This window comes from Galeopterus variegatus, unplaced genomic scaffold (genome assembly GCF_000696425.1).
Source record: "Galeopterus variegatus unplaced genomic scaffold, G_variegatus-3.0.2 Scaffold1126, whole genome shotgun sequence".
Lineage (NCBI taxonomy): Eukaryota > Metazoa > Chordata > Mammalia > Dermoptera > Cynocephalidae > Galeopterus > Galeopterus variegatus.
In genome coordinates, this window is record NW_007727237.1 from 176,547 (window position 1) to 203,411 (window position 26,865).

Genomic DNA, 26,865 nt, shown 5'->3' on the forward strand with positions numbered 1-26,865 from the left:
CCGCCCTTGGCCCCGCGCCAGTCCAACCCAGTGAGCGGCCGGTCTGTATGTGGGATCCGACCCCTCGGCGGGAGCGCCTTCGCGCTCCCAAGCGGCGCACTGTAGCAGTGCGCCACCGGGCCGGCCCTAGCAAAATTTTCATCCCAAGGAATTAAATTCTTTCCATCCCTCCCATTCCCTTATCTCTTCTTTCCTACTGTTCCCTGTCCCCAACCCCCTCAAACCATCCATGCAAAATAGGCAAGTTACATTCAGAGGTAGGTGATAATCAGTCTGGCTTCAGATTTCTCAGCTTCACTCCATACAATAAAAGAATGGGGCAATATCTTGAGTTTTGAGGGGATATGTTTGTTAGCTAGGACTCTTACATTTTGTCACAGTTATATTTTTTTTTCTTTGTTTTTCATCCACACAGAACTTAATGAAATATATGTCCTTTAAAAAATAAAATAAATAAAATACTACTTAAAAACATACTTTAGAATACCTTGGGGATTGTGGAAGTTGTACTGGCATTAATTCTCCCCTATAGAACTCTATCCTAAGATAATAATCAAAAATAAATGCAAATATTTATGTACAACATTTTTATTATTGTGTATATTGAAAAATTGGAAAATACCTAAATGGTTCATAAATGTTCATGTAAGTAAATGTGCAACCATTAAAATATGTTAACAGTTAATGACATAAGAAAATGCTTGTTTTAATAGTGAAAAAGAGCAGAATACCAATTTGTATATTATAGTTGATATAAAGAAAAATGGATTGTAAAAAATGACTGGCAGTAAATGTGCAAGAATGTTGCTTCTAACTGTAGGCATTAATAGTGACCTTTTTTTTCTGTTTCTCTATTTTACAAATTTGCTGTAAAGAACACATAATTCAAAAAAACCTAAAGATAAAAATGCATGTGTATGGGGAACAGTAAGAATGTTAATCTGATATTGCCTTGGAGTCTGTTAATTAAGAGAATGTTTGGGGGGTTTTTTTTGTTTTGTTTTTTTTGGGGGGGGTTCTCATTCTGCGCATTGAAAAAAGAATGTAAGCTTTAAAATATTTTTGGGAAGGAACTGAAAAACATCCTGCATGAAAGACACCTTACAAAGAGTTTATACTGTGATTTCATCAATATGAAGTTAGAGGACAGTCAAAACTGATCTATGATGAAAAAGCATCAGAGCAGTGGTTATTTGGGGAAATGGGGCAGGGATTGATTGGGAAGCAGCATACATATGTGACCTTATTGGGATGATGGTTAATGTTCTGTATCTTGCAAAAGGTTTGGGTTACACAGGTGTATATATTGTCAAACTGAGTGAATGTGCATCTAAGATTTGTGCATTTGTATGTAAAGTTTACATCAAAAGAAAATATACTGTCAACAACACCAAAATGTTTGGGGAACATCCTCTTTTGTGAAAGTGTACAAAGTTTCTTGTTGGCTTTGTCTCCACATCCCCCAGTCTTCAGTGAGTGTTCCAGAGTGAGATACAGGTAAAGTTAAATGTACTCTAGTGAGCACTCTGTGCTTGCCTCTGTGAGTAGTATTTACTACATTGCATTGGAGTTATTTTTTCTTCTAATTGACTATGAGCTCCTGGTGGGCAGGAAGTGTACCCCTGCCCTCTGGCACATTGCTGACAGGTGCCCAATAGATATTTAGTGAATAAATAAGTTTTCCTCTATCCCAATCTGTACCTCCGTATGTCACAAAAATTTTTCTCTACTTACCAAAACTCTTAGTTCTCTATTTTTAAATATTACTTGATAACTAGAATTAACACAAAATAACAAAGGTTAATCTTTTAACATTATTTGTCATTTCAAGTTCTATATTCAAGGAGATTGCTTAAAATTATATACAAATATAAAATTAATGTGGCTTAAATATCTGTCATTTGAACACAATGGTTGAGTTGATGGCCAGGTTGTAGATATCTATTGCAAAGTGTTTCAGGAAGACATAATAAATAGACTACATAATTAATTCGTTGTGGCCTTTATAGTAAAATTACTATGTTCAAAAAATCTTCCTACTCATATGTGTGGTTTTAACCTCTCAATATTAATAAAATTTTGACAGTAGACCAACTGAGGGATTATTTGAAAACTGGCTAGTTATATTCAGTGTTTTTGTATAATAGAAAAATTAAGTATAGTGCTAGACAAAAAACTTTCTGTGGGAGGGATTAACAAGTTTTCAAGAATATTTGAGGTTATATGAAATTATTTTTAGTAAAAATCCTAAGGAGGATACAAAACATACACATGAAATTCAGAAGCAGATTTCATGCTAGTAAAATATTTTGGCAGAAATAGGTATGGTAATTGAATGAAAGCTTCAATGGAAACATCTAATTGACAAAATGTTTAAAATATTTTAATTTATTAATTTCAAGAGGGATAAACATTTGTATTTTGGGAATTACTCTTGTTATTTCTCTTCTTTGCTATGTTTGCTAAGAGAACTTTGTTTTGGAAATGAACTTGAAAGGTTGAGCTTATAGTGGTTCATGCCATTGTATACTTTTGTCCTAGAGTTTTTTTTGGTTTTTTGTTTTTTTTCCATTTTCTTGTTTTAGTTACTTGGAATATTGCCATTGAATTAGGATGAAGGAACATTAGGTTATTTGAAAGTATAGTAATAGCTCATCTTTATAGCATTTCACAGTTTGTGAAAAGTTCATATTCTCATTTTATTATTAATAATAAATAACATCATGTCATACTATGTACCAGGTATTTTGCTCAGTTCTTTGCTATATCATCTTATATATCCTCACAACTGTCTATTTCCATTTTACAGATGAGGAAATTTGAGAATTAAGAGGCAAAATGATATGTGTAAAGTTACACACCTAGTAATTGGTTGAAGTGGATTTGAACCCTGGTTTGGTCTGATTCCAAGCCCCTTCCTTACCACTACTTTACATTTCACAAGCTAGATAGATATTGAAGCTTGTTCATGAAAGGGTTTTTTTGTTTTGTTTTGTTGTTGTTGTTGTTGTTGTTGGTTTTTGGTGGACTTAACTGTGTGTGCATACTAGGTTTTGTGAATTTGTCTTATTTCCTACCTGAAGATGCTTATAGTCTAGGGACCTTGAGAGTTGAAGTGTGGACCACAGATTAGCATCATCAGCATCTCCTGGGAGCTTGTTAAAAATGCCTGTTAGGCCCTAGTGCAGGAGTACAGAAACAGAATGTGCACTTTAACAAGATATCTGGTGATTGATGTGCACATTTAAGTTTAAGAAGTACAGGTTCCAAAGACTTAGAATAACTTGATTAAACCCGATTAGTGGAGTCTAGAGAGGAGGCTATAGCTGTATCCTCTAATTCTGTGTCTTTAAACTGTGCTGTATTGATTTTCTACTTTAGATACCATGTACATTGTATAGATATTACTTTTCAGTCTATATACATTGTACCTATGATATTTGGTGAAAACCTCTGCATTCTAGCAAAGTGTTTAAAATATTAAAGTCTTTTTAGAGAATCATTTTAAGTGTATAATATCTTCTAATTTTAAGGGTATTGGATATCAAATACAATAGCAATGATACGAGATCAACTAACCACAGATTTTATTTATCTGACTTAGTTTTGTATTACATTTTATCTTCTAACTGAAATTTATTAAGTCAATGAAAATGGAATGACTGATTCATAAATTTGAACAGTGTTTGTTTAAAGGATACTAATTAGGTTAATGAAGCTTAAAGGTGAAAACTTGATGCACCCCCCCCATCCCACCCTTTTCTAGTCTGTCTAATGTCTCCTTCCTAACACTGGATTTGTCATTTTTTTAGATGTGGAAGTTATGTACTATGACTGGATTTCTCTTTGTTTACATGGCGCCCTTTTGGACTAGCAGGGTCTGTGCTTTAAATATCTCCTAACAGTCCAAAGTTTAACCAAATATGTGCATTCACGTATTAACAAACAAGTGCTTTTTCAGAATTTCACATAGCAAGCACCATGTTGTTATGCATGCACTAACATAATAGATATAGTTGAACAACTCCTAACTTTAAATCACTTCCTGAATTAAGGCAGTAACTGATTTTGAGGATGGAAAGTGAATTCTAGTAAGCTTGTGCAAATTAGCTTTTTTATTTTTCCAGTGCTACATTAAAATACCTAATATAGTGTGCGTTTTATGTAAATATCATAATTTCAGGTTATGCATTACCGTTTGTTGCTTTTTCACTGAAATGTAAATAGAAGTGTTAACATATCAGGTAATGGTTGCCAGATATTTTTATGATATAATCAAATACTTTAATTTGATTGTAGTTATAAGTATGTTCTATAATCTAGAAATTAACTTAAAAAGATAGTTATGAAGATGAGCTGGGAAGATTTTATATCACATACCCAAACTTAGTCTTATGCCTCTTTTGTCCTTCTCTGTAACACATTTCTTCAGAGAAATGACTTTTCTTTTCTTAGAAAAGCCTAATTCTTTCCTGTGAGCCTAAGAAATTATTAAAAGTTAGAATTCAAAAGGCTTTCTTGAAATAAGAACTTCAAGCACACAAAAATATCACATCAAGTAAGTAAAAACTGTTAACTTGAAAGTGAGATTTACTTTCCACCCTAATATTATTAATCATATTTTAGTTATCCTAACATCTGGAGTTAGTAATAAAAGTATTCATTTCTATCTTGAAAATCAGTTGTTGTTATTAAGTATGAATCAAATATTCTGCAGGATTCTAAAAGTGCATTTTATTTTTCAGCAAAGATGTCAAGGAAGTTAAGCTTGCCTACTGACCTAAAGCCTGATTTAGGTAAGTAAAATAAGTAGGTAAATAAATAAATAAAATAAATATCCAAAGTAAACTCCCTATAATAGGGAGACAAGTAAGGAAATCATAAGATTTAAAACTACTATAAGCTTGGTTTTTGTTGGAAATCAAGTTTAAAATGACTAAGATGTTTAAGGATTAAACGTCTTTTGGAATAGCCTTTAGAATGCTATGTGTAAATTATAAAAGACAATTATAATACATATTCAAGCAAACCAAAATAATATATTTCCTCAGCCCTTTTACATTTTATATGTCTGAACAGAATTTAGTATAAGATTAAAATTTGTACAATTTCAGATTTTTATTAAAAGTAGTTATATCCCATTTAGCCATCTGAAAACTTATTTTGAATTCTAATTTAGAAACTCATTTTTATACATTTTATATTTTAAAGATAAATTAACTAGTTTTCTGTATTATAGTTAATCTCTCTAGGATCGTCATTTCTGCCTTTTTGGTGATAATAGTTTGGAAATATTCTTCTATAGCAGAAGTTACAGTCTATGTAACTCATCCTTTATGAAAGCAGGGTAAATATATTCACACATTCATTTTGCTTTATATTCAGCTCAAAAACAACTTTGTGTGTGTGTGTGTGTGTGTGTGTGTGTGTGTGTTTGTGTGTGTGTGTGTGTCTTTTTCATGACCGGTAAGGGGATCACAACCCTTGGTGCGGTGTCGCCTGCACTGCACTCAGCCAGTGAGCGCACCAGCCATTCCTATATAGGATCTGAACCCGCGGCAGGAGCGTCACTGCGCTCCCAGCGCCGCACTCTCCTGAGTGCGCCACGGGGCCGGCCCCTCAAAAACAACTTTTTGATATTCTGTAGAAACAAACGACATTTCAGTAAAGATAAAAATAAGATTTCACATAATACCTATGATGCAGGTTTTCTTTTAAACTCTTTTATTTCAGAAATTTCTATTGCCTTTAATTGAGCAAGAAGTATTACTGCTTAAGGATAATTTTGTCCACCTCTATCTTAGAGATATCTATATTTTCTCCCCAGTATTTGCCAACCCACTTCACCTTCCCACTGTTTATTTTCTGGACTCCTTGACTATCTTTTTTATGCATTGTACAAACTTAGATGTTGTTTCATTTCAACATATTACATTTTAGCGTTTGCAAACCATAGTCTTACCTCTTGGTTATATTGGTAGAAAGCATATGATTATGAGTGAGTAGGCATATGATGTATTCTGCTGTCAAAAGTAGAAATTTCCATTCATAGGAAAAACAATTTAGTAGACCCTATAATATCACTGGGATAATGAAACAAGAATTAATCATAGAATATAGGATAGCATATGTTTTGAGAAGGATACATAGTTCCCTTCATTATAAAAAATGAAAGACATAATTTGAACCCAAGTATAAATGAGGCTTTCATTACACATTTTTTTTTTAGAAGAGAATCCTGACTTTTTCTCAGACTCTCAAAGAGGCATGATTTGAATAATATTAAATACAACTAGTTAAACTGGCTTTGTGTCTCTTAATATCTCAAAAGTCTGAGGAAACACATGTAGAAGTATTTTATAAATTAGTAAAAATATCATACCCAATTATTTTTAAAAGACTACTCAGATTTTTTAATTATATAATATAATCAAAGTATGTACACCATGCTTTTATGGGTCATCTTTATTTGGTTTATGGTATAATGCTGTGAAACAATTATGACTGTGTTATATACCTTGAATATCTCCATATTGTTTAAGTAATTTCCTTCAAGTCATCACGCTGCTTAACTATTTTTTGGTAGGGATTCTTTTCTGCTAATTGTTTTTCATTGGTCGGGGAGGTGATGGGGAAAAAAACCAACTATAGTGATAGGTTCAAACTGCCAGATGTTGCTAAAGCAGCTGAGGTTGTTGGGACTGTCCTGAAGCTCTGGAAGCTTCTGTGAATAGAATTTGGTTTTGCTTATGGGAAAATTGTACTATACTGCACTTTCACTATAGCCTCACCATCCTGGATTCCATAACCCACAAGTCATGAACCATGGGTGATATTGTTATACTTCTGATGTCACTTTTCAAGTTTCAACCATAGAAGACAAATATCTAACTGTTATATCTTGATGTAAATTACTTTCTTGTCCTAATTTTTACCTGGAGCTAATGCATCTCTTGGCATTATCCTTTGAGTTGGGGATATAGAATTTTATTGCAGAAGGCTCTGTATGGGGAGGAGAGAGTGATGCATACAAATAAAATGTTCTAGGTATCCAGAGAGTAGCATGGAGGCAGTGATCTTATGACATGGTTGTATCAGTTGAAGTTAGATGGAGGCATTAATGACAAATGTTATCTTTCAGATCTGCCAGAAAGATCACATGTGCAAGTATGAGGGTACGTCAAAAAGTTTGTGGAAAAATATAATTAAAATATAATATGAATATTTCCATGAACTGTTTAAATTTCCTTCATACTTTTCTGCCATCTAGAGATTGAACTTTAATGCTTAATAATAATGATAACCCTTCAGTTATACGATATTGGTGATATGGCTGTCTCAAGCTGCCTAACACAAAGTTTTAGACTTGGACATGGACACAAATCCTGACTCTGCTGTCTATTCGCTTTGTCACCCTGAGCAAGCCATTTAACCTCCCTGAGCCTCTACTTAATTATTTGTTAAATTGTGATGATATTACTTTTCAGGCTGGTTATGTGGATTTAATGAAATGATAAGTGTAAAGTATTATGATAATGCCTGGCACATGGTAGGCCTTGCTTAGTGGTAGATATTTTCATTTCTGCCTTTATTACTAGAACTATTAAAATTAAAAGTTCTAATTCATTTGTTTAGCTTGCTTAATTTATAAAAATCAAGCCACAGAGACCCATGACACCTAACTTAATAAGAGTAGGTGGAAGTTGTAATTCATGAACTACTGAAAATTCTGACCTGTTTTCAAACAGTTCTAAGCCGACAATAAAATAAACAACCTTTATCTATCAAGTTCAAACTTGATTCTTATTCAATCCATTTTCCTATATTGATCTAGCCTTAGGAGTTTCTTTGGTTATCTAATTTTTATAGATAAAACATATAATAAAAATGCAGTTGTAGTTTATGACTTTAGTTAAATTAGTCCATTAAATTAAAACACTTTCATTTGGCCTGTGAATTAACATTGAAAGTTTAGGTTGTTGTGAATCACTGTTGTGATTTTAACAGATATCAGTGAGAGTTTTTCCACAGGTTAATTTACATTGAAATTTATATTATACAGTTTTCTCGCATCATGGCTTTCCATTGTTATCACTTGGTCACAACAGAAAATATATGTTCATTCACCTGCTGTGTGTATGCTTTATTTAAGTAGCAAGTTAAATATATTTGTCATTTGAATATAAATTTACTATTTCGATTATTTTACTAAAATAACTTTGGAAACTATAAAGACTTAATAAATATTTGGAATCAATCCTATTACAAATTCATCCAACAATGAGCTATTAATTATGGAAAGTTTTTTCATTTACAGTAAGTAGCTCTCTTCTTTCATGTCATACTCTATAAAAGGAAATATAATCTCAAGCAAAAGAAAGTTTTTAGAAACTACAGTTAGAAATGACCCATGCTGTTGTCATACGTAGTAATTTTATTGTTTTAACAGGATAGCTATAATCAAAATTATGTTGAATATAATTGTTATTTGGGGGAATATTTTCAATCTGTGAATCTAAATTGATTGCAAAAAGCTTTTGGGGAGTATAACTAGGATTTGATTATACCTTTTTTGTTTAATAAAACAACTAGAAGATTAATTTCTTTTTTTAATTTATTACAACATCATGAAGAGTCATGTCTTTCACAGTGAAAGCATGTAATTTGAGGAGTGACATATTAGATATGAGCAGTAGAAGGTAACTGGGAATTTTCATATATCCTAATGATGCAGCAGAAACACTGGTTTATATACCCTCAGCTATAGATCTATCTTCAGCAAGTATTGAATACCTTTTATATGGAAGGCACTGTGCTAAATTCTTCAGAGCATCAAAGTGACACAGTACTTGCACTCGAGACACTTGCGTCACTTTAGAGCAGAACATAAGATAAGTCAGAAGTGCAAGGTACTTCAAAAAGTTTGTGGAAAAATAGAATTAAAAGATAATACAAATCTTCCCATGAACTTGAAGTACCCTTGTAACTACAGAATAAATGTACTATAAGTGACATGGGAGAAGTGCAAAACTATAGGGGTTCAAAAGGGAGAGAACCTATATATGGTTGTAGGAGTCAAAATAAACTTCAGGAAGATGACAATATCTGAGACGGAAAAGAAGCACAATCTTGATAGGTAGAGAAAGGGCTGGTGCAAAGACACCAATCAGAAAATCACGGGCAATAGCCTCAAAGTAAGTAAGTGCGGGTTATATTTGGAGAAAAGCGAATGGCTTGGTTTATTTCCCGTGGTGAACTGAAGAAGAGCAGCACTGGGAGATAGGGCCAGGAGGGTAGGTTAAAGATATTTTATGAAGAGTCTTAAAAACTTAAGTAAGATTATGAGCATGATTAAATAAAGAGGAGCCACTAAGGATTTTTTTAAACTAAGGTGACAGAATTATAACTCTACCTTGTAATATTTAATTGGATTTTGTTAGAAGTGAGAGACCGAAGGTGTAGAGACCAACTGGGAATTGTCTAGGTAAATGGTGATGAGAGCCCAAACTTAGGGTAATGGAACTAGACTGGTAACTGAAAGAAGGAAACAGAACATTGCAATAAAGTAATACAGGGCCATGCATCCCATCAGGTGTGTAGGTAAAACAAAATCAAAACTGTAGCTCATTTCATGAGTTTATTTCCCAGGAAAACAGGGGTGTCAATATAAAAAGTGTCTTTAGGAGAATTTAGTGCTTTAGGGGGAATGATGTGTTTTGATTTTGTACCATGAGACATGGAAAAAAGTTCAATAAACATTTGGAAATACAGTTTCATGGGAAAAGAGGCCAGTGCTTGAGACGGGCTGAGGTTGGCCATGGACAGTGAAGCTGAAGATGAGAGTTTTATAAGTATAATTTTAAAATATCCCTGTTGTTACAAAAAGAGCTGGGTAAAGGGAACTCCTGGTATCAGTTCTGGGCCAGACACCCGTTATACATTTTGATGAATAATGCCTTAAATGAATGTCGATTACAGTTAAAATGGCATTTAAGAAAAAGGGAAGCTAAATTTGTATTGATTAAAGGCTTTCAAAACTAAGAGGTCCATCATACAGTAATTTTGAAGGTAGCATCAGACTACTTCTAAATGCATTTTTTTTAATGTAGAAAATTGAAAAGACCCACACTTTTCTAGTTCTACCTAATCATGAATTGTATTACAAAAAGGAGAAACAGCACTATGAGAAAAGGAGGAGTTAAGGGGTACGATTAGAAAATCCAGGATACTAAAGGTCGTGCATTCAAAAATTAATCAGGATGTACCCTCTTCAGTTCTGAGAAGTGTGAATTTGCTCAGTTGTATTTTATATTTAAACAAAAGGGAAAATTTATTAGCATATATGTAAATTGTCTTTTTCAATTAAAAGGAAATTAAAATTAAATATGCTGTACATTTTGTCATTTTGCAGATTAACTATTTGGCTGAATTTATACCAAACAGTGGGTGTGATATTTTATAACTTAACAATGTCACATTTTAAATCATTTCAGATGTAAAAGATAATTCCTTCAGCCGATCACGGAGTTCAAGTGTAACCAGCATTGACAAGGAATCCCGTGAAGCAATCTCTGCTCTTCATTTCTGTGAAACTTTTACTCGAAAGGCTGACTTGTCCCCTTCCCCATGTCTATGGGTTGGAACAACACTAGGAACAGTGCTTGTCATTGCACTGAACCTTCCTCCAGGGGGAGAACAAAGACTTCTTCAGCCAGTAATTGTGTCTCCAAGTGGTATGTATGCTCTGGTGCTGCACTTAGAGTTCCATTACAGGTGTGATTTCCTTTGATTTAATAGAAGTCTTTGCTTTTCATTATTGAATTGATCTAAGAATTCTAAAATGTAAAAATTAGCATGGTGGCCATCTTATGTTTTTACTTATTTTTTAACTTTATTTATTAATATTATTATTATTATTTTACATTCTATGATGTTGTGGAGCAGTGGGGAGAGAAGGGAGAGTGGAAAGGGGAAGGAAATAGGGTGGAAGAAAGAGGAAGGAGGAGGGGTGGGGTTGAGGACTGTGGCACCCCCCTCATTCCTTTAGGGGAGACCAGGGGGCTTCCAGTGGTGGCTTGGTCATTGCTGGCCTGGGTGCAGATGTCAGGGGGTGTGGCTGAAGCCCTCACCTGCCACCACCCCAGCTCGAGAGCCTAGGGTGCTTCCTTTGGTGGCTCGGTGGTTGTTGCTGGGCTGGTTGCAGGTGTCAGGAGGTTGTGGCTGAGGCCTGAGGCCCCCACCACACTGGCTTGGGAGATCCTGGGGTACTTCCTCCCTCAGCGCCATGGTCATCACTGGGCTGGTTGCAGGTGATGGGGGGGCATGGACAAGGCCTGCGGCCCCCCCACCGCCCTGGCTCAGGATTGCCTTGGGCATTTCGTGCAGTAGCCTGGTGATCATCACTGGGCTGGTTGTGAGTGTTGGGGGGCATGGCTGAGGCCACCAACCCTCCCCCCCTGCCACTCCCTGGCTTGGTAGCCCTTCTTCCGCTCTTCTAGGTTTTATAGGTGTTCTTTGGTGATGTGAGACCTTTACTAATTAATATCAAACTTTGTCTCTGGTCTGTGGGTATTTTGGTTTTTTTTCAGTTCTGTGGTGAAGGATTGTTTGCTGTTCCCAACAACTAATTTGTTGTCCTTTGCTTACTTCTAAAATAGGGGAACTTCCTGTGAAGACAAGTACTTGAGCTCTGTGGTTGAGCTAAATTGCTTCTTTGCTATTGATTCCCTAGGGAAGGCTTTTTGTGCAGCTCAGGTTCTAATGGTTGACTTTATAGGTACTCCTGGGTTTTATGAGATCTGGTACTCCTGGGTTGTGTAGAAACTCTGGTCTGAGTCTGAGTCTTTTCAGTGAACTGCACCCCCTGCAGTTCTATATTCCTGACCAGTCTACACTGAATGGTCCTACACTGATTGGAGGGCAGATCAGCTATCCTTGCTGTGCCCCAGTGTTCTCCTGGTGGACCCGTCTCCCCTACTGCACGCACTCCAAACACTTCTCATGGGATGGGCCGTGCACCAGTCCCTTGGGTGACTCGCTGGCCTCTGAGTGGCTCCTTTTTTTCAGTTGTTGTGGCTTCTCTCTCCTATGTGGGTCCACGAGAACCCCGTTAGTAGTCTTGCTGGCCTGAAGGCCACCAAGGTCCTCTTCTCCCCTGCCACCTCCAAGCAACTTCATCCAAAGGGCACAGCTTCAGCTTTTGCCAACTCCATGTACTCACCACCTCTAGCCTCGAAGTGGCTGGGGCTTGAAACGGAACGGTTCTTTCTTTCTCTCATCGTGGCTTTTCCTGCCTTCATGAACTACGTAGGTCTCTCCTCCTCTTCCCCTGAGCTCTTGCAGTTCTACCTTGGCTGTCGTTGCTTTTTAGTAGTAGTAAGTTGGTTGATTTGTGGGAGAGAGTGGTGCTGGGGACTGTCTATTCCGCCATCTTGACTAGAAGCCCTGAAAGGTATTGAATTTTGTAGTGCTGGTTTTCCTATTTTCAAGAATGGAGAACCTGGGTAGAACTTGCCCATTGAAAGCCATACAAGCTTGAAACATGTGAATGGAGATTGTTGAGCTTGTAAATTTGGTTTAGTATATCAGGAAGAGATTTTGCAGTGGCTCTGGATTGCCTGTGAAATATTTTGGTCTTCTCCAGTCTGCCTGCTATTATTTGCTTTTCAGAGTCCTCAGATGCTCTACATATTCTACCCAGATTTTATAGCTTCCAATGCATACTCTTATGATTAGGATGGAGAGGAAAAGGGGGCATGTAACTCCTTTTCTTCCTGAGCCAGGAACTCAAGTTGCGGTTTCCTTGCATTGTGGCTGGGTGGCCACGTCTCTATCTTACGTTTTTAATGAAGGAATACATAGAGCAAGAATTCAGAATATTGTTTGTTTATATAGCCATTCAGGTTTTGAATTTTTTACAAATTCAAACATTGTGTGTAAGATGATTACTACATAAGAAAATAGAAAAAAAATGGTTGTTATAATAATGCATTTCTTATACTTCAAAATGATGTTCTACAAGAAACAGGACAGTATGTATTTTGGGGAAAAACAGAAAAGCTTATTTTTGAACATTCTACACTTGGTTATTTTTAATCTCTAAGTGTGACATTTGAAATTATTTTTCTTCTTGAAAGTATTAGGAAAAGATGATTTAATAGTAAATTTTAAAAATATTTAGTCTTCGTATTTTGAAAATGAGGTAGGATTTTGTCAAATATGTGTAAAGTGTCTTAGGTCTGGAAATAACTGAGAATCCTGGTTCCATTACTACTCATTTATACTCATCTACATAGAAACAACCATGATTTTGCTCATTAATGTTTCTCTTGTTTTTACGGTAGACTTTGACAATTAGAATTTAGAATTAAAATGTAATTATAATTTTACTGTTGATTTCTGAACTATGTTTACATTAAATAAACAGTTTTATTTATTCAACTCAATAAATACTTGAGTATATACTGTACACCTGTTTATTAGATTAAAGAAAACTGGTTTCATCTGATATTCTTAAAAATCTCATTTTTTATATGTAACAATTATGTGTATAGGGATAAAATAATACTGGAAAGATGAAAATCAATATGTTAACAGGAATTATTACTGGCTAACAGAATTGGGATAATTTTTACTTTTCCTCTTTTTAGTGATTTGTAGTTTCTAGATTTTCTACAACAAATATATACCAATTTTTAATAATAATAAACTGTTTCCAGTAGATAGAAATGACAGAGAAGGATTAAACATAAGTGATTTACTGTTAACTACACAAAAAGTATTTAAGATATTTTCCAATGTGCAAGAAAAATCAAATTAGCTATAGTTACTTTGATATAAAAATAATTTTATGTGTAAGAAGGAACTTCTTAGATCCTTCTCAATGGTGGAGTCTTTGAGGTTTGTTTTTAATAAAATGCCTATTTAAAAATATATGAATATTTGTTTTTTTTCCTCATTGGCCCTCTGGGTCAGTGCTGTCTATTAAAAATGCAAGTGAGTTACATATATACTTTAAAGTTTTCCAGTAGCCACATTTAAAAAAGTAAAAAATAGATGAAATTAATTTTATTAACATATATTATTGAGCCACATTATCCAAAATATTATTATTGTTTCACCATATATTTGTTAAAAATTATTGAGATATTACATTTAATTTTTTTTTTTTTTTTGTACTAAAGTCTTCACAGCACACCTCAATTGTCCACCACAGTTTGGACAAAGCACATTTCCAGTGCTCTCTTATCACATGTGGGTAGTGACTGCCATATGGGACAGCACAACTGGAGATGCCATCCAATTGCTCTCCTACTTATTGGTAGAGCACTTGGTGGGTACAAGAGGAGACATAAGTCTAGATACCCAGTATACCAGTTGTTTACTTATCTGAAGGTCACATATATGTTTGCAAAATTCATTGTATTTAATTAAACTGAATTATCAGTTAGTGGTATTTATCTATTTTGGGTGATGATATCTAAATGATGACATCTTTTTCCAAACTCATTAATATCCTGCTCGAAGTTTGAATCCTGTCAATTAGCCAGTGTACATTTTCAGTTCAATATGCATTCAACATATTTTTGAGTGTATAGTATGGATGTGTGAAAGTTGGAATAAACATATTTACTCTGTGGATTAAAATATTTCAGTTATTTACTAAACTTCTGTATTTTAGGTACTATATTGAGGTTAAAAGGTGCAATCTTGAGAATGGCATTTCTGGATACCACAGGCTGCTTAGTGCCACCTGCATATGAACCCTGGAGAGAACAAAATGTTCCTGAAGAAAAGGATGAAAAGGAGAAATTGAAAAAACGGAGGCCTGTTTCAGTATCCCCCTCTTCTTCTCAGGAAATTAGTGAAAACCAGTATGCAGTGATATGTTCTGAAAAGCAGGCAAAAGTAATCTCACTGCCAACTCAGAACTGTGCTTACAAGCAAAACATTACAGAGACCTCATTTGTGCTTCGTGGAGATATTGTAGCATTGAGTAACAGTATCTGTCTTGCGTGTTTCTGTGCCAATGGACATATTATGACTTTTAGGTAAGAGTTAGATATTTTTTAAACACAGATATAGTATTTTCTTTTTAAAATCATATTACAGAATTATATGCAGTTTGGAAGAAATGCTTTTTTATTGTTTATAGTCTTATGCACTGAAAATTTATTTTTATTCAGTTAATACTGAAAAAGCATATGAGGAATACAAATCATTTTTTATCTCCCATTCAGGTATACAAACTGAATCATAACATTTATAAGGTCCCTGCTATTTTTAACTTCTATATTGCTTTGCTCGAGACTAAAATTTACCTTGTTTATTATTAACAAGTTTCTAATTTTTTTCTCAAGTTTGCCAAGTTTAAGGCCCCTATTGGATGTGTATTACTTGCCCCTTACCAATATGCGGATAGCCAGAACATTCTGCTTCACCAACAATGGACAAGCATTATATCTTGTTTCACCTACAGAAATCCAGAGACTTACTTATAGTCAAGAGACCTGTGAAAATCTTCAGGTAAATAACAAAAATATTACTATAATTTCTTCAGAGGTGAAGTAGTCTCTAAGGGCCCTTATACTGTTCATCCCTTGCACTCAGGGGGTGTGTGTACAAATGAGCATACATGGGGAAATTTAAAACCTTTTAGTTAGACTTTCAAAACACATGCTTTGAGACTCCTTTTATAAGAGGGACTGTATCTATTGATCTATGTTTTTCTTTCCAGTGATGGCAGAGAAATATGAAATGTTACATACATTTTGTACACACTGTCCACATAGAATAAGTATCTATTATAAACTCAAGTCCTTTTTAAGGAAGTATGTTAATGTGAAAATAATTGAATCTGTCTTGGGGTAAATTATGTGATCCCTTCTCATATACTCTATATTCACAAGATACACACATAAGAAAAAATAAGATTTAGTAGTTTTCCTCTGAGTATTTTTGTTGATCTATTTTTGAGAGACTTTAAACAAATTCTTTAAATATAGAACCGTATCGTTTTTTAGTATTCGAGTGCCTTACATGAGTTTAGCTTTACCTTCTAAAATAAAAGTCCTTTTGAAGTATTGAGCTAAAATATTGATTGATATTTGATGTTTGAAGGAAACTACTATCTATAGGAACTGTACAGCTTTTTACAATGAATTAGCCCGGTTTTACTCATTTGTGAATTTGAATTTGTGGCTTATTTTTAGAACATGAGCTTTAGAGTCAAGAAAACTGAATTCAAGTCCAGCCTTACAAGCACACAATTGTGTGACCATACACAAGTTACTTAATGTCTCAGCTTCATCATCTTTAAAATTAGGATAAAAATATCTGTCTCAAAGGGTATGGTATGACTCAAAGGAGACAATTCATGTAAAGTGCTTAGCATAGTGCTTGGTACAGAGTGTGCTTAATTAAAAATGTCACACGGTGTTAGTATTATGATTATTTTAGTAACCTATACTATACTGGAAACTTAGTCCTGAATGATATTGTTGTAAACCTTGAGAGTAAAACAGAATTACATATCTGACATTTTAGATTTAAATTCTCATTTACACTTGAGTGAAAGTTGTTTTTGAAAGATTCCTAAGTTTTTGAAGTAAAATTTTGCTTTTTATGGGAAGGATAATCCTTAAGGTTTTCCTTTTAGTGTTTCTTCTCACTAGTAAAATGTTATTATATTAAGAAATGATGTGGACAATTGAATATATTCTTAAGTCATTTCAATATGAAATTAAACTCTTAATTAAACTATTCAAAATTCTAAACTTTTCTTGGATTATCCTATCTTTTATTCAGCATCTTCTTTTATTATTCTTTAGTAAAAGTCAATAGTTGTCATAGTAAACTTTATTTATATTTAAATGAAGTGGTATTTTAGTAATGAACTCTATTTTGATAACTATTTGCTTTCATGATACATGCTTTCAAGTGCCTTCGTGATACAAAGGTGAATGAAAAATGGACTGTGTTCAAGGAGTTCATGATAAAATGTTTTATTTGAGCAATATTGACATTTTATTTACCTATTTATTTTCAATGCCTAGAAATAATGCCTCGGTAAAAATCTGTTGAATGAAGACTACTGTGAACTTTATAAACACTATTCTTTGGGGGCCGGCCCGGTGGTGCACTGGATAGTGCGCCGCTTGGGAAGCGCGGCAGCGCTCCCGCCCGAGGGTTCGGATCCCACATATGGACCGGTTCCCGCTCACTGGCTGAGCGAGGCGCGGGAGCAACGCCGAGGGTTGCAATCCCATTGCCGGTCCCCGGTCCGGTCCGGGGGCAACACTGAGGGTTGTGATCCATTGCCAGACACGGAAAAAGACAAAAGACAAAAAAAAAACACGATTCTTTGTTTGCCTGAGTGCCCTTTTTCATTGTGCATTCATCTGACTTTAGCCAAAAATATAAAATAAAGAAGATGTTTATAAACTTTAATGGAATTTCCAGCCAAGATGGAGTAACAGGGACCAGATTAGAAAGCAGACAAAACTCATGAAATAATGGTTTTCAAGATACTGGACATTAGGCAATGAAGAAAAGTAATCCCTGAGAGAAAGGAAACAAAGGAAGTGTCCCAGTTTCAGTGCTTAATAGAATTTTCAGGACATGGCACCGGGAGTTGGTCCTTTGGCAAAGTTTGGCAGACCTAGCAAGTTGAGGTGGCAGAACCAAGAGTCTGAGGACACCAAGTAGATTAGGGAGGAAAGAAATAGAGAGAGAGAGCGCCCTGGAGATCTACAGAAGGTCCCCCAAAAGTATTCAGTAGAGTGTTATTCACCATCACATGCATGTGACTAAACTCTCTGACCAGGGAAAGAGCCATCTGAGAGAAACAGGATTAGCAGGAACTTTGCTTGGTACCACCTGTTCCCAACCGCCAGACTGGAAAAACTCATAATTCATGGGTATAGTAGTTTCCTGAGGCTGCTGTAAGAAATTACCACAACTTCGTAGCCAAAAAGAATAAAAATTTATTTACTTACATTTCTTGAAACCAGAATACTAAATCATTTTCAGTGAGCCAAAACCAAGTCTCTGGCAAGGCCTTAATCCCCCTGGAGGCTCTAGAGGAGAATCAGTTCCAGTAGCTGCTAGCATTCCTGGACTTGTGGATGCATCACTCCAATCTCTGCCTCCATGGCCACATTGCCTCCTCCTCTTCTATGTATGTCCAATCTTCCTCTGCCTCTCTTTCTTAAAAAGACACTTATAATTGGATTAACAATACGCCTAGTTAATCCAGTATAATTTTTCCAGGGCGAGATACTTAATCACGTCTGCACAAACACCCCACATTTTAAAAAGGTAACATTTGTAGGTTTCATGGATTAGGACCTGATATCTTTGGGTGGCCTTTATTCAGCCTGTTACAATGGAAAATTGGGTAAAGTAGTCAGGAAGGTCTGGCCTCATTAGTGAGAAATAATGAGCCCTAGGCTGAGCACTGCTGCAGACGTGCCTGAAAAATCATGAAAGCAAGACCCAAAAGCATCAAAGTGTTTCCTAGTATTCCAGAATGAAACTCAAGAAAACTTAGGGGAAATAAAAAATATATAAAAATATCCAGCACCCAAGGAAGTAAAAATCACAATGTATGGCACCAGTCAAATTACTAGGGATGCAAAGAGACAGAAAAACTTGATCCATAATGAGGATAATAATCATTTAGTAGAAATCAAACCAGAACTGACTTAGATATTAGAATTAGCATGGATATTAAAACAGTTATAACTGTATTCCGTATTTTAAAAAAGTTAGAGACATGGAAGATATAAAAGACCAAAATCAAACTTCTGCATATGAGAAACTATAGTGTTTGGATTTAATAAAAACTCCTGAATGGCATTAACAGCAGATTAAACATTGCAGAAGAAAAGATTAGTGAACTTGAAAGCATAGGAGTAGAAAAAACAACTGAGTGTTTAAAATTAGGGGCAAGTTTATAGTGCTAAAATGTCTCTATTAGAAAAGAAGGACTGATTACAGTGAGACAGGTTACAAATTACCAATATCAGGAAAGTGAGAAAAGCCAATACTATATATTCTATATATATTAAATGGATAATAAGGGAATATTATAAATAACTAAGCCAATAAATTTTAAAACTGAGATGAAATAGACAAATTCCTTGAAAGACAGAAATTGCCAAACTCACTCAAGAAAAAAATAGCCCGACTAGGCCTATATCTATTAAAGAAATTGAGGTTGAGGTTAGAAACCTTGGACCAAGAAAAATCCAGGCATAGATGGGCTCACTGTTGAACTCCATCAGTATGTCAGGAAGAAATAATATCAGTTCTACACAAACTCTTCCAAAAATTGAATCAGAGGAATGCTTCCCACCTTACTCTATGAAATAAGCATTAACCTTATACCAAAACTGGATAGAGTCATTTAAAGAAAACTACATACAAACCAAATATCCTCATATATATAAATGCAAAAATTCTAAACAAAATTTTAGCAAATTGAATCCACCAATATATCAAAAGAATGATGCATTACAACCAAGTGAGGTCCATCCCAGGAAAATAGATTTGACTCAACCTTTGAAAATCAATCAATGTAATTCATCATATTTAAAAACTAAAATAATGAAAACCAATTGACATCATCCATTTCTTATTTTTTTTTAAAAAATCAGCAAACATGGAATAGAAAGGAACTTAGAACATCTAAAAAATACCCACACATAATGTAACACTGAGTAATAAAATACTGAGTTCATTCTCCCTAAAATCAGGAACTAGAAAGGGATGTTCATTCACTCTTAGCACTTATATTCAGTGTTGTACTTAAGGTTCTAACCACGGAAATCTAATAAAATCTATCAAAAAAGCTACTAGAATTAATAAGTGAGTGTGGCAAAGATGCAAGATATAATCTGACAAAAAATGTGAAAGACTTCTACTCTGAGAAACTACAAAACATATATGAAAGAAAATTTTTAAAGACCTAAGTTGAGATATGTACATTGTTCTTAGGTCAGAAAAATCAATATTGTGAAGATGTTGATTCTCCCAAAATTGACCAATAGATCCAAGGCAATTCCAATCAGAACTCTAGGGCAATTTTTTTTTTTTTTGGTAGAAATTGAACAGTTTATTTGAAAATTCATATGTGAACACAAGGGAACAAAATAGGCAAAACAACTCTGAAAAAGAAAGTTGAAGGGCTAACATTACTTTAATTCACGAAGTAGAAAACTACTGTAATTAATCAAAGGAGCATGGTGTTGGCATCGAGATAGACACTTCAATCAGTTGATCAGAATGGACTGTCCAGAAGTATACTCATACATATATGGACAACTGATTTTTGACAAAGGCACAAAAGCAATGTAATGGAGAAAGGACTGCCTTTTCAACAAATGATGCTGGAACTATTGGATATTGAAATGTAAAAAAAAAAAAAAAAGCTTTGACTCACACCTTACACTGTATGCAGAAATTTACTCAAAATGGATCATGGACCTAAAACTATAAAATTTCTCAAAGGAAACGTAAGAGATCTTTCTTACCTTGGGTTAGGCAAAGATATCTTAGTTACAACACCAAAATCACTGTCCATAAAAGAAGAAATTTAATACTTCAACAAAATTTTAAATTTTGCTCTTCAAAAGACTGGAGAAAAATCTTGGCCAAACATATATCTAATTAAGGACTTGTATCCAGAACATATAAAGGTCTCTTAAAACTCAACGGAAGAGAAACAACCCAATAAAAACATGGGCAAAATATTTAAAAAGACATTTCGCCATGAAAAGATACTGAACTTCATTCATCATTAGAGAACTGCAAATTAAAACCACAACATACCATTAAACACCAACTAGCATGATTAATGATCCTATATAGAGAAAATCTTAAAGACTCTGCCAAGGATTCTAAATCAATATACAAAAATCAGTCACATTTTTATACTCCAACAATGAACTAGCAAAAAAAAAAAAAAAAAAAAAATCAAGAAAGCAAGCCCATTTACAATACCTACCAACAAAATTAAGTACTTAGGGATAAATTTAACCAAGGAGTTGAAAGATCTCTACAATAAGAAATACAAATCACTGCTGAAAGAAATTAAAGAGGACACAAAAAGATGGAAAGACATACCATGTCAATGGATTGGAAGAATTAACATTGTGAAAATGTCCATACCCAAAGTGATCTACAGGTTCAATGTAAGCCCCATCAAAATACCAATGACATTCTCCACAGAAATAGAAAAAAAAACAATCTTAACATCCATATGGAACAACAACAGACCCCCAAATAGCCAAAGCAATCCTGAGCAAAAAAAATGAAGCTGGAGGTATTATACTACCTGACCTCAAATTATACTTTGAAGCTATAGTAACCAAAACAGCATGGCACTATCATAAAAACACATACTTGGACCAATGAAACAGAATAGAGAATCCAGAAATCAATCCACATACTTATAGCCAACTGGTATTTGACAGAGACACCAAGAACACACATTGGGGAAAGAACAGCCTCTTCAGCAAATGGTGCCAGGAAAACTGGATGTCCATATGTGGAAGAATGAAATTAGACCCATACTTATCATATACCAAAATCAACTCAAAGTGGATTAAAGACTTAAATATAAGACCTGAAACTATATAACTCCTAGAAGGAAACATTAGGAAAACACTTCAGGATGTAGGATTGGGCAAAGACTTTGCAAATAAGACCCCAAATGCACAGGAAACAAAAGGAAAAAATAAACAAATGGGATTATATCAAGCTAAAAACTTCTTCACAGCAAAGGGGATAATCAACAGTGTGAAAACACAACCAACAGAATGGGAGAAAATATTTGTGAACTGTTAATCCACCAAGGGACTAATACCCGGAATATAAAAGGAACTCAGACAACCTAACAGTAGAAAGCAAATAATCTGATTAAAAAGTGGGCAAAGTAATTGAACAGACATTTCTCAAGGGAAGACATACAAATGGCCAATAGGTACATGAAAAATGCACAATATCACTAATCATCAGGGAAATGCAAATCAAAACCACATTGAGGTATCATCTCACCACAGTTAGACTGGCTATTGTTAGAAAGACAGAAAATAACAATGCTGGTAAGGATGCAGAGAAAGGGGAATCCTTCTACACCGTTAGTATGGCCTTTATGGAAGATAATATGGAAGTTTCTCAAACAACTACAGTTAGAAGTACCATACGATCCAGAAATCCTACTTCTGGATATGGAAAATCATCATGTGGAAGGGAGACCTGCACTCCCGTGTTTATCACAGCTCTATTTACAATAGCCAAAATATAAAACCAACACAATGGAACACTACTCAGCCATAAAATTCTGCCATTTGCAGCAACATGGATGAACTTGGAGAAAATTATGTTTAAGTGAAATAAGACAAACACAGAAGAGACGTACCACATGTCTTCACTCATAAATGGGAGCTAAAAAAAATAAACAACAAACACAATAATAAGTTGAACTTTCAGGCGAAAAGAGAACTGTGGTTATTAGAGGAGGCAGAGGGTGGCAGTAAGGAAGAAATTAGTTAATGGACATAAAGAATGAGTACATTTTGTAATAAGGAATATGCCAACTATCCTGATTTGATCATCACATATTGTACACAAATACTCATGTTTTGGCAAGAATGTAGCGGATCTACAACTCTCATACATTGCTGATGAGAATATATAAAATAGTACAACCACTTTGGAAAACAGTTCGACAGTTTCTTAAAAAGTTAAATGTTCTCGAACCAAAGACCCAGCCTTTCTACTCCTAGTTTTTTGTGTGTGTGTGTGTGTGTGTGTTTTACTTAAGAGAAAAGGGAATTTATGTTCATATCTGCTTTCTATATGATAGCCCAAAACTGGAAATGTGTGTGTGTGTGTGTGTGTGTGTGTGTGTGTGTTAAGAGAAAAGGGAATTTATGTTCATATCTGCTTTCTATATGATAGCCCAAAACTGGAAATGACCCAAATGTCCTCAACAGATGAAGAGATAAACAAATTGCAGTATATCTATACAATGGAATACTACTCAGTACTAAAAATGAATGAACTGTTTATACAACCAACAACATTAATGAATCTCAGGATAATTATGCTGAGTGTAAGAAACCAAACAAAAAGGGTACATATTGTACGATTCCATTTATATGAAACTTAAGAAAATTCAAATTAATCTATAGTGAAAGAAAGCAGATCAGCAGTTACTTGGAGATGGGGAGTAGAGGAGGAGTGAGAGGATGTTTTCCAAAGTGGCACAAGGAACTTGGGAGTGATGGGTATGTTCACAATCTTAATTGTACACTTTAAATATGTGTTGTTTTTGTATGTCGATTATACCTCAATAAAGCTGTTTAAAAAGTTAATGGATTCAGTAGGTTATTGTCACTGAAAGACACTCAAAAGTATATGTTCATACACTGAAGTATTTTTATTTCTTTCTACAGCATTATTCTAACCATGCCTTGCGTGAAAACACAAAGAAAATTTACAATAGGTTATTTTTTCAAATTGACTGTTTTGATTCATTTGTGAACCTTAAGTAAAACTTACCATAACCATAGAGGTGGAATGTACCAATTAATTTAGTTTAAACAATTAAGTTAATAATTTTGCTAAGGGCCTCAATATTGTAATTTATAAACAAAATCCGAAGTACTCACTGTAAAAAATTGATGATAGTTGATAGCTTCTCTTAAATATGTTATGCAGTGAGTTTGAAATTTATTGCTGTGCCTATCTTGGAGATACTTATTTTTTCAGACTCAATATTAATTTTTACAACATAGGGTTTTCTTAATCAAAATTATTAAAATTAGTGATTATTTGATGTACAGTAAAAGTTTATAATGATTGCCAAAGTTTATACATTGACCAGTTCGTGAAATTAGTTCTAAATTTTACCACCTAACCTTGTTAGCTCTCATACAAGTCAAATGAGGTCCAAGAGTCTAAAATCAGATAAGTATATTTATTTCCATGTATTCATATTTTATTTTAGTTTAAAAGTTCCAGATATTATTTTAGAAATATCATTTAATATGAGAAAATACAGGGAGATATCTCAGAAAATAAAAATCTATTATAGATTTCACCAATATTTACTAGTCATTAACATTAACCACTTTAAAAAGTAAATTTAATCACAGTTAAATCTTTATTTAAATGCACATGAAAAATACGTAAAGATGTTAATGTTTTTCCCCAAGTCCTAAAACTTCAATCTAGACTCATTAAGAAATGTTTAATTTTGAGCTTCCTTTAAAGATGTCTATTAAAGGGCCAAGCGCACTTGGGAGAGTGCGGCGCTGGGAGCGCAGGAGTGCTTCCGCCGCGGGTTCGGATCCTATATAGGGATGACCGGTGCACTCACAGTGCTCACTGGCTGAGCGCGGTGCGGCCGGTCTCAAAAAGGACAAAAAAAAAGATGTCTATTAAAAATGTTTATCTATTGATAAATGATTGTGTATTTTCTAAGTTATCTCTGATTATGCAAAAGGAGATTTTTCTATTTTCGAGCATATATCATTGATGTCTATTCTTAGCACTTTATGTGCTCATTATCTTTTATCATAATGTTTCTGAGAGGAAAGTATCATTATCTCCTCTATTTAAAGTTGAAGAAACATTTCTCTGAGAGATTAACTTGCATAAAATTTTCTGCTAATAAAAGTTAGAGATAAGAATCAAATCCAGGTCTGTTAGGTTCCAAAGTTTGTACTCATTCTACTACACTAGGGTGACTTTTTATAACTATAATATCTGGCGTTTTTATGTCTTACTTAATCTTTGTAAAATTGTAAGTTCAATTAACCAAATAAATTAAGAAATGTAAACCATAGTTCTAAAGTGAGGTAAATTTTTTAAAGTATATTTTTATACTATCACTATTTATATGTCATATTACTCTTGATTTAGCACAAAAGACACTCAAGTGGTAGCTGTGTTGCCATTATTGTTGGCATTATTGTTGTAGCAATTTAACAGGTACTGTTTAAATTAGGGTCTGTGAAATAGTTTTTAAAGATTAGGAGTATGCCTAAAATTACCATTGTTTCATAGTCTAATATAAATTTTAATGTAACAATATGTATCAGTATATTCTATGGTGGGTTTTAACAAGTTTGATTTATTGAATTCAGGAAGTTTTTCATTTCAGGTTTACTCTACTTTATATAAATCCAGAGGAAAGAAAATAAAAATATAAGGGCCTCAATCCACTTCAGTATTACAAATGAAACTCTGTGTCATGTAGTGTTAGTAAATTATCTCCTCTCATTTACAGTCTCTTTTGAGAGACCACATTAATATGGGTATGTCTAAAAGTAGAACCTTTTGACATCCTTTATTAACTTTCTTGCCCAGCCTTAAAGAAGAAACCCTGAAAAGTACATAATTTCACTCCAACTGTAATAATGCAGAACTCCTAGCTGGAGCCACAACTGTATTCGTTCTTTATGTCATAACTACTTTTCTTTCTTCTCTCCTGAGTTACTTTTACCATTTCTGAGCTCTTTTGAATATTGATAATAATTTTAGAAAGGTTCGACAATGTAAAAGGAAGACGTCCCCTCCTCCTGCCACATTTCTGAAATTCCAGGTGTATGTTGGCTTAATTCTCTTCCTAGCATATGTTTATGAAAAGAAGTTGGTGTGTCTGAATTACTAATTTTCTGATTCAGCTGAAGGTTATGATTCCCAAACTGTGTATCATTATTACACTAGACTTTTAAAAATAGAGTTATGCAAAAATTTTGTCTTAAAGATTAGAATCTCCTCACAACCTAAACAGAAATATTTATCATCATTGCCAGAAATACAAAGAAAATAATCTGGAGACATGAGCAAACAGCAAGTTAGTGTTCGTGAATTTAGCTACAGAAACTCACTGTTTGAATAAGAATGTACTGGATCTGATCATTTGAAATGTGCTCATTAGTTGTTTGTGAATATCAGCAGATAATGTCATAAATTTAAGTTAAAGAATTTGCAGTGGTGGTTTTGTGAATTATAGTTTCGTTTCCCTGAAACTTTAACAATTACAATTTGTTTTGATTTTAAAGGAAATGTTGGGTGAACTCTTCACTCCTGTAGAAACACCTGAAGCACCAAACAGGGGATTCTTTAAAGGCTTATTTGGAGGTGGTGCACAATCTCTTGATAGAGAAGAATTATGTAAGTTGATTTATTTAATTTGGATAATATATCTATAAAGCAGAAACATTCAATCCATATCAATTTTCCTTACATGTATAAATTATGTTCTCTTTTCTTCCTTTTTGTCACAATAATATATCTGTGTTCTAAAAAAATAAAATTATTTTCTGTCATTCTGTTTCAAATCAGGGGAATATTTTACTAGAGGAAGCCAAATCAAAATAGCCTCAGGTAGTTAAAAAGGAGTATACACAACTTTAAATGAATAACTTAAAAAGTCTTTTCTTTATTGTCATTGAATGGTTATCTTCCTTATTATTTTAATTCTATGATTGCCTTTATTTGATGACCTTAACTTTGAAAAAGTTTTTACTTAAACATTTAATCTATCTTGTAAGACCTCCAAAACTATTCTCACTGTACTAGAAAGTTATTTAAATAGCAAAGTCTGGTTCATTTACTACCTTCCACATATTGACACAAATTAATAATTTGTCCTTAAATGAATGAATGAATGATTCAACGAATTCTTGACATTCCTTTCAAATGGGAGCTGTTATATGTTCTGAAGTTTTTTTCTTTTTCTAAAATATTTTAGAATTTTTGTTTCATGTTTGACTAATTAGGAAAAGTATAACATTAAATATCGGTTAGTAGCAGTGCAATGCAATTTCATTTTAACTTTTTCTAAAA

General features: G+C 34.0%; 1 protein-coding gene across 2 annotated transcripts in view; it reads left to right on the top strand.

The window, feature by feature from the left end:
• The window catches only part of STXBP5 (syntaxin binding protein 5 (tomosyn)), a 185,207-nt gene that overhangs the window by 146,314 nt on the left and 12,028 nt on the right, over window positions 1–26,865 (top strand). For both annotated transcript variants that reach the window (XM_008574988.1, XM_008574989.1), the window contains 5 exons: window positions 4,746–4,796; window positions 10,494–10,733; window positions 14,681–15,050; window positions 15,360–15,525; window positions 26,079–26,190. In XM_008574988.1, the coding sequence (XP_008573210.1) occupies window positions 4,746–4,796; window positions 10,494–10,733; window positions 14,681–15,050; window positions 15,360–15,525; window positions 26,079–26,190 (939 nt within the window). The remainder of the gene's footprint in view (window positions 1–4,745; window positions 4,797–10,493; window positions 10,734–14,680; window positions 15,051–15,359; window positions 15,526–26,078; window positions 26,191–26,865) is intronic.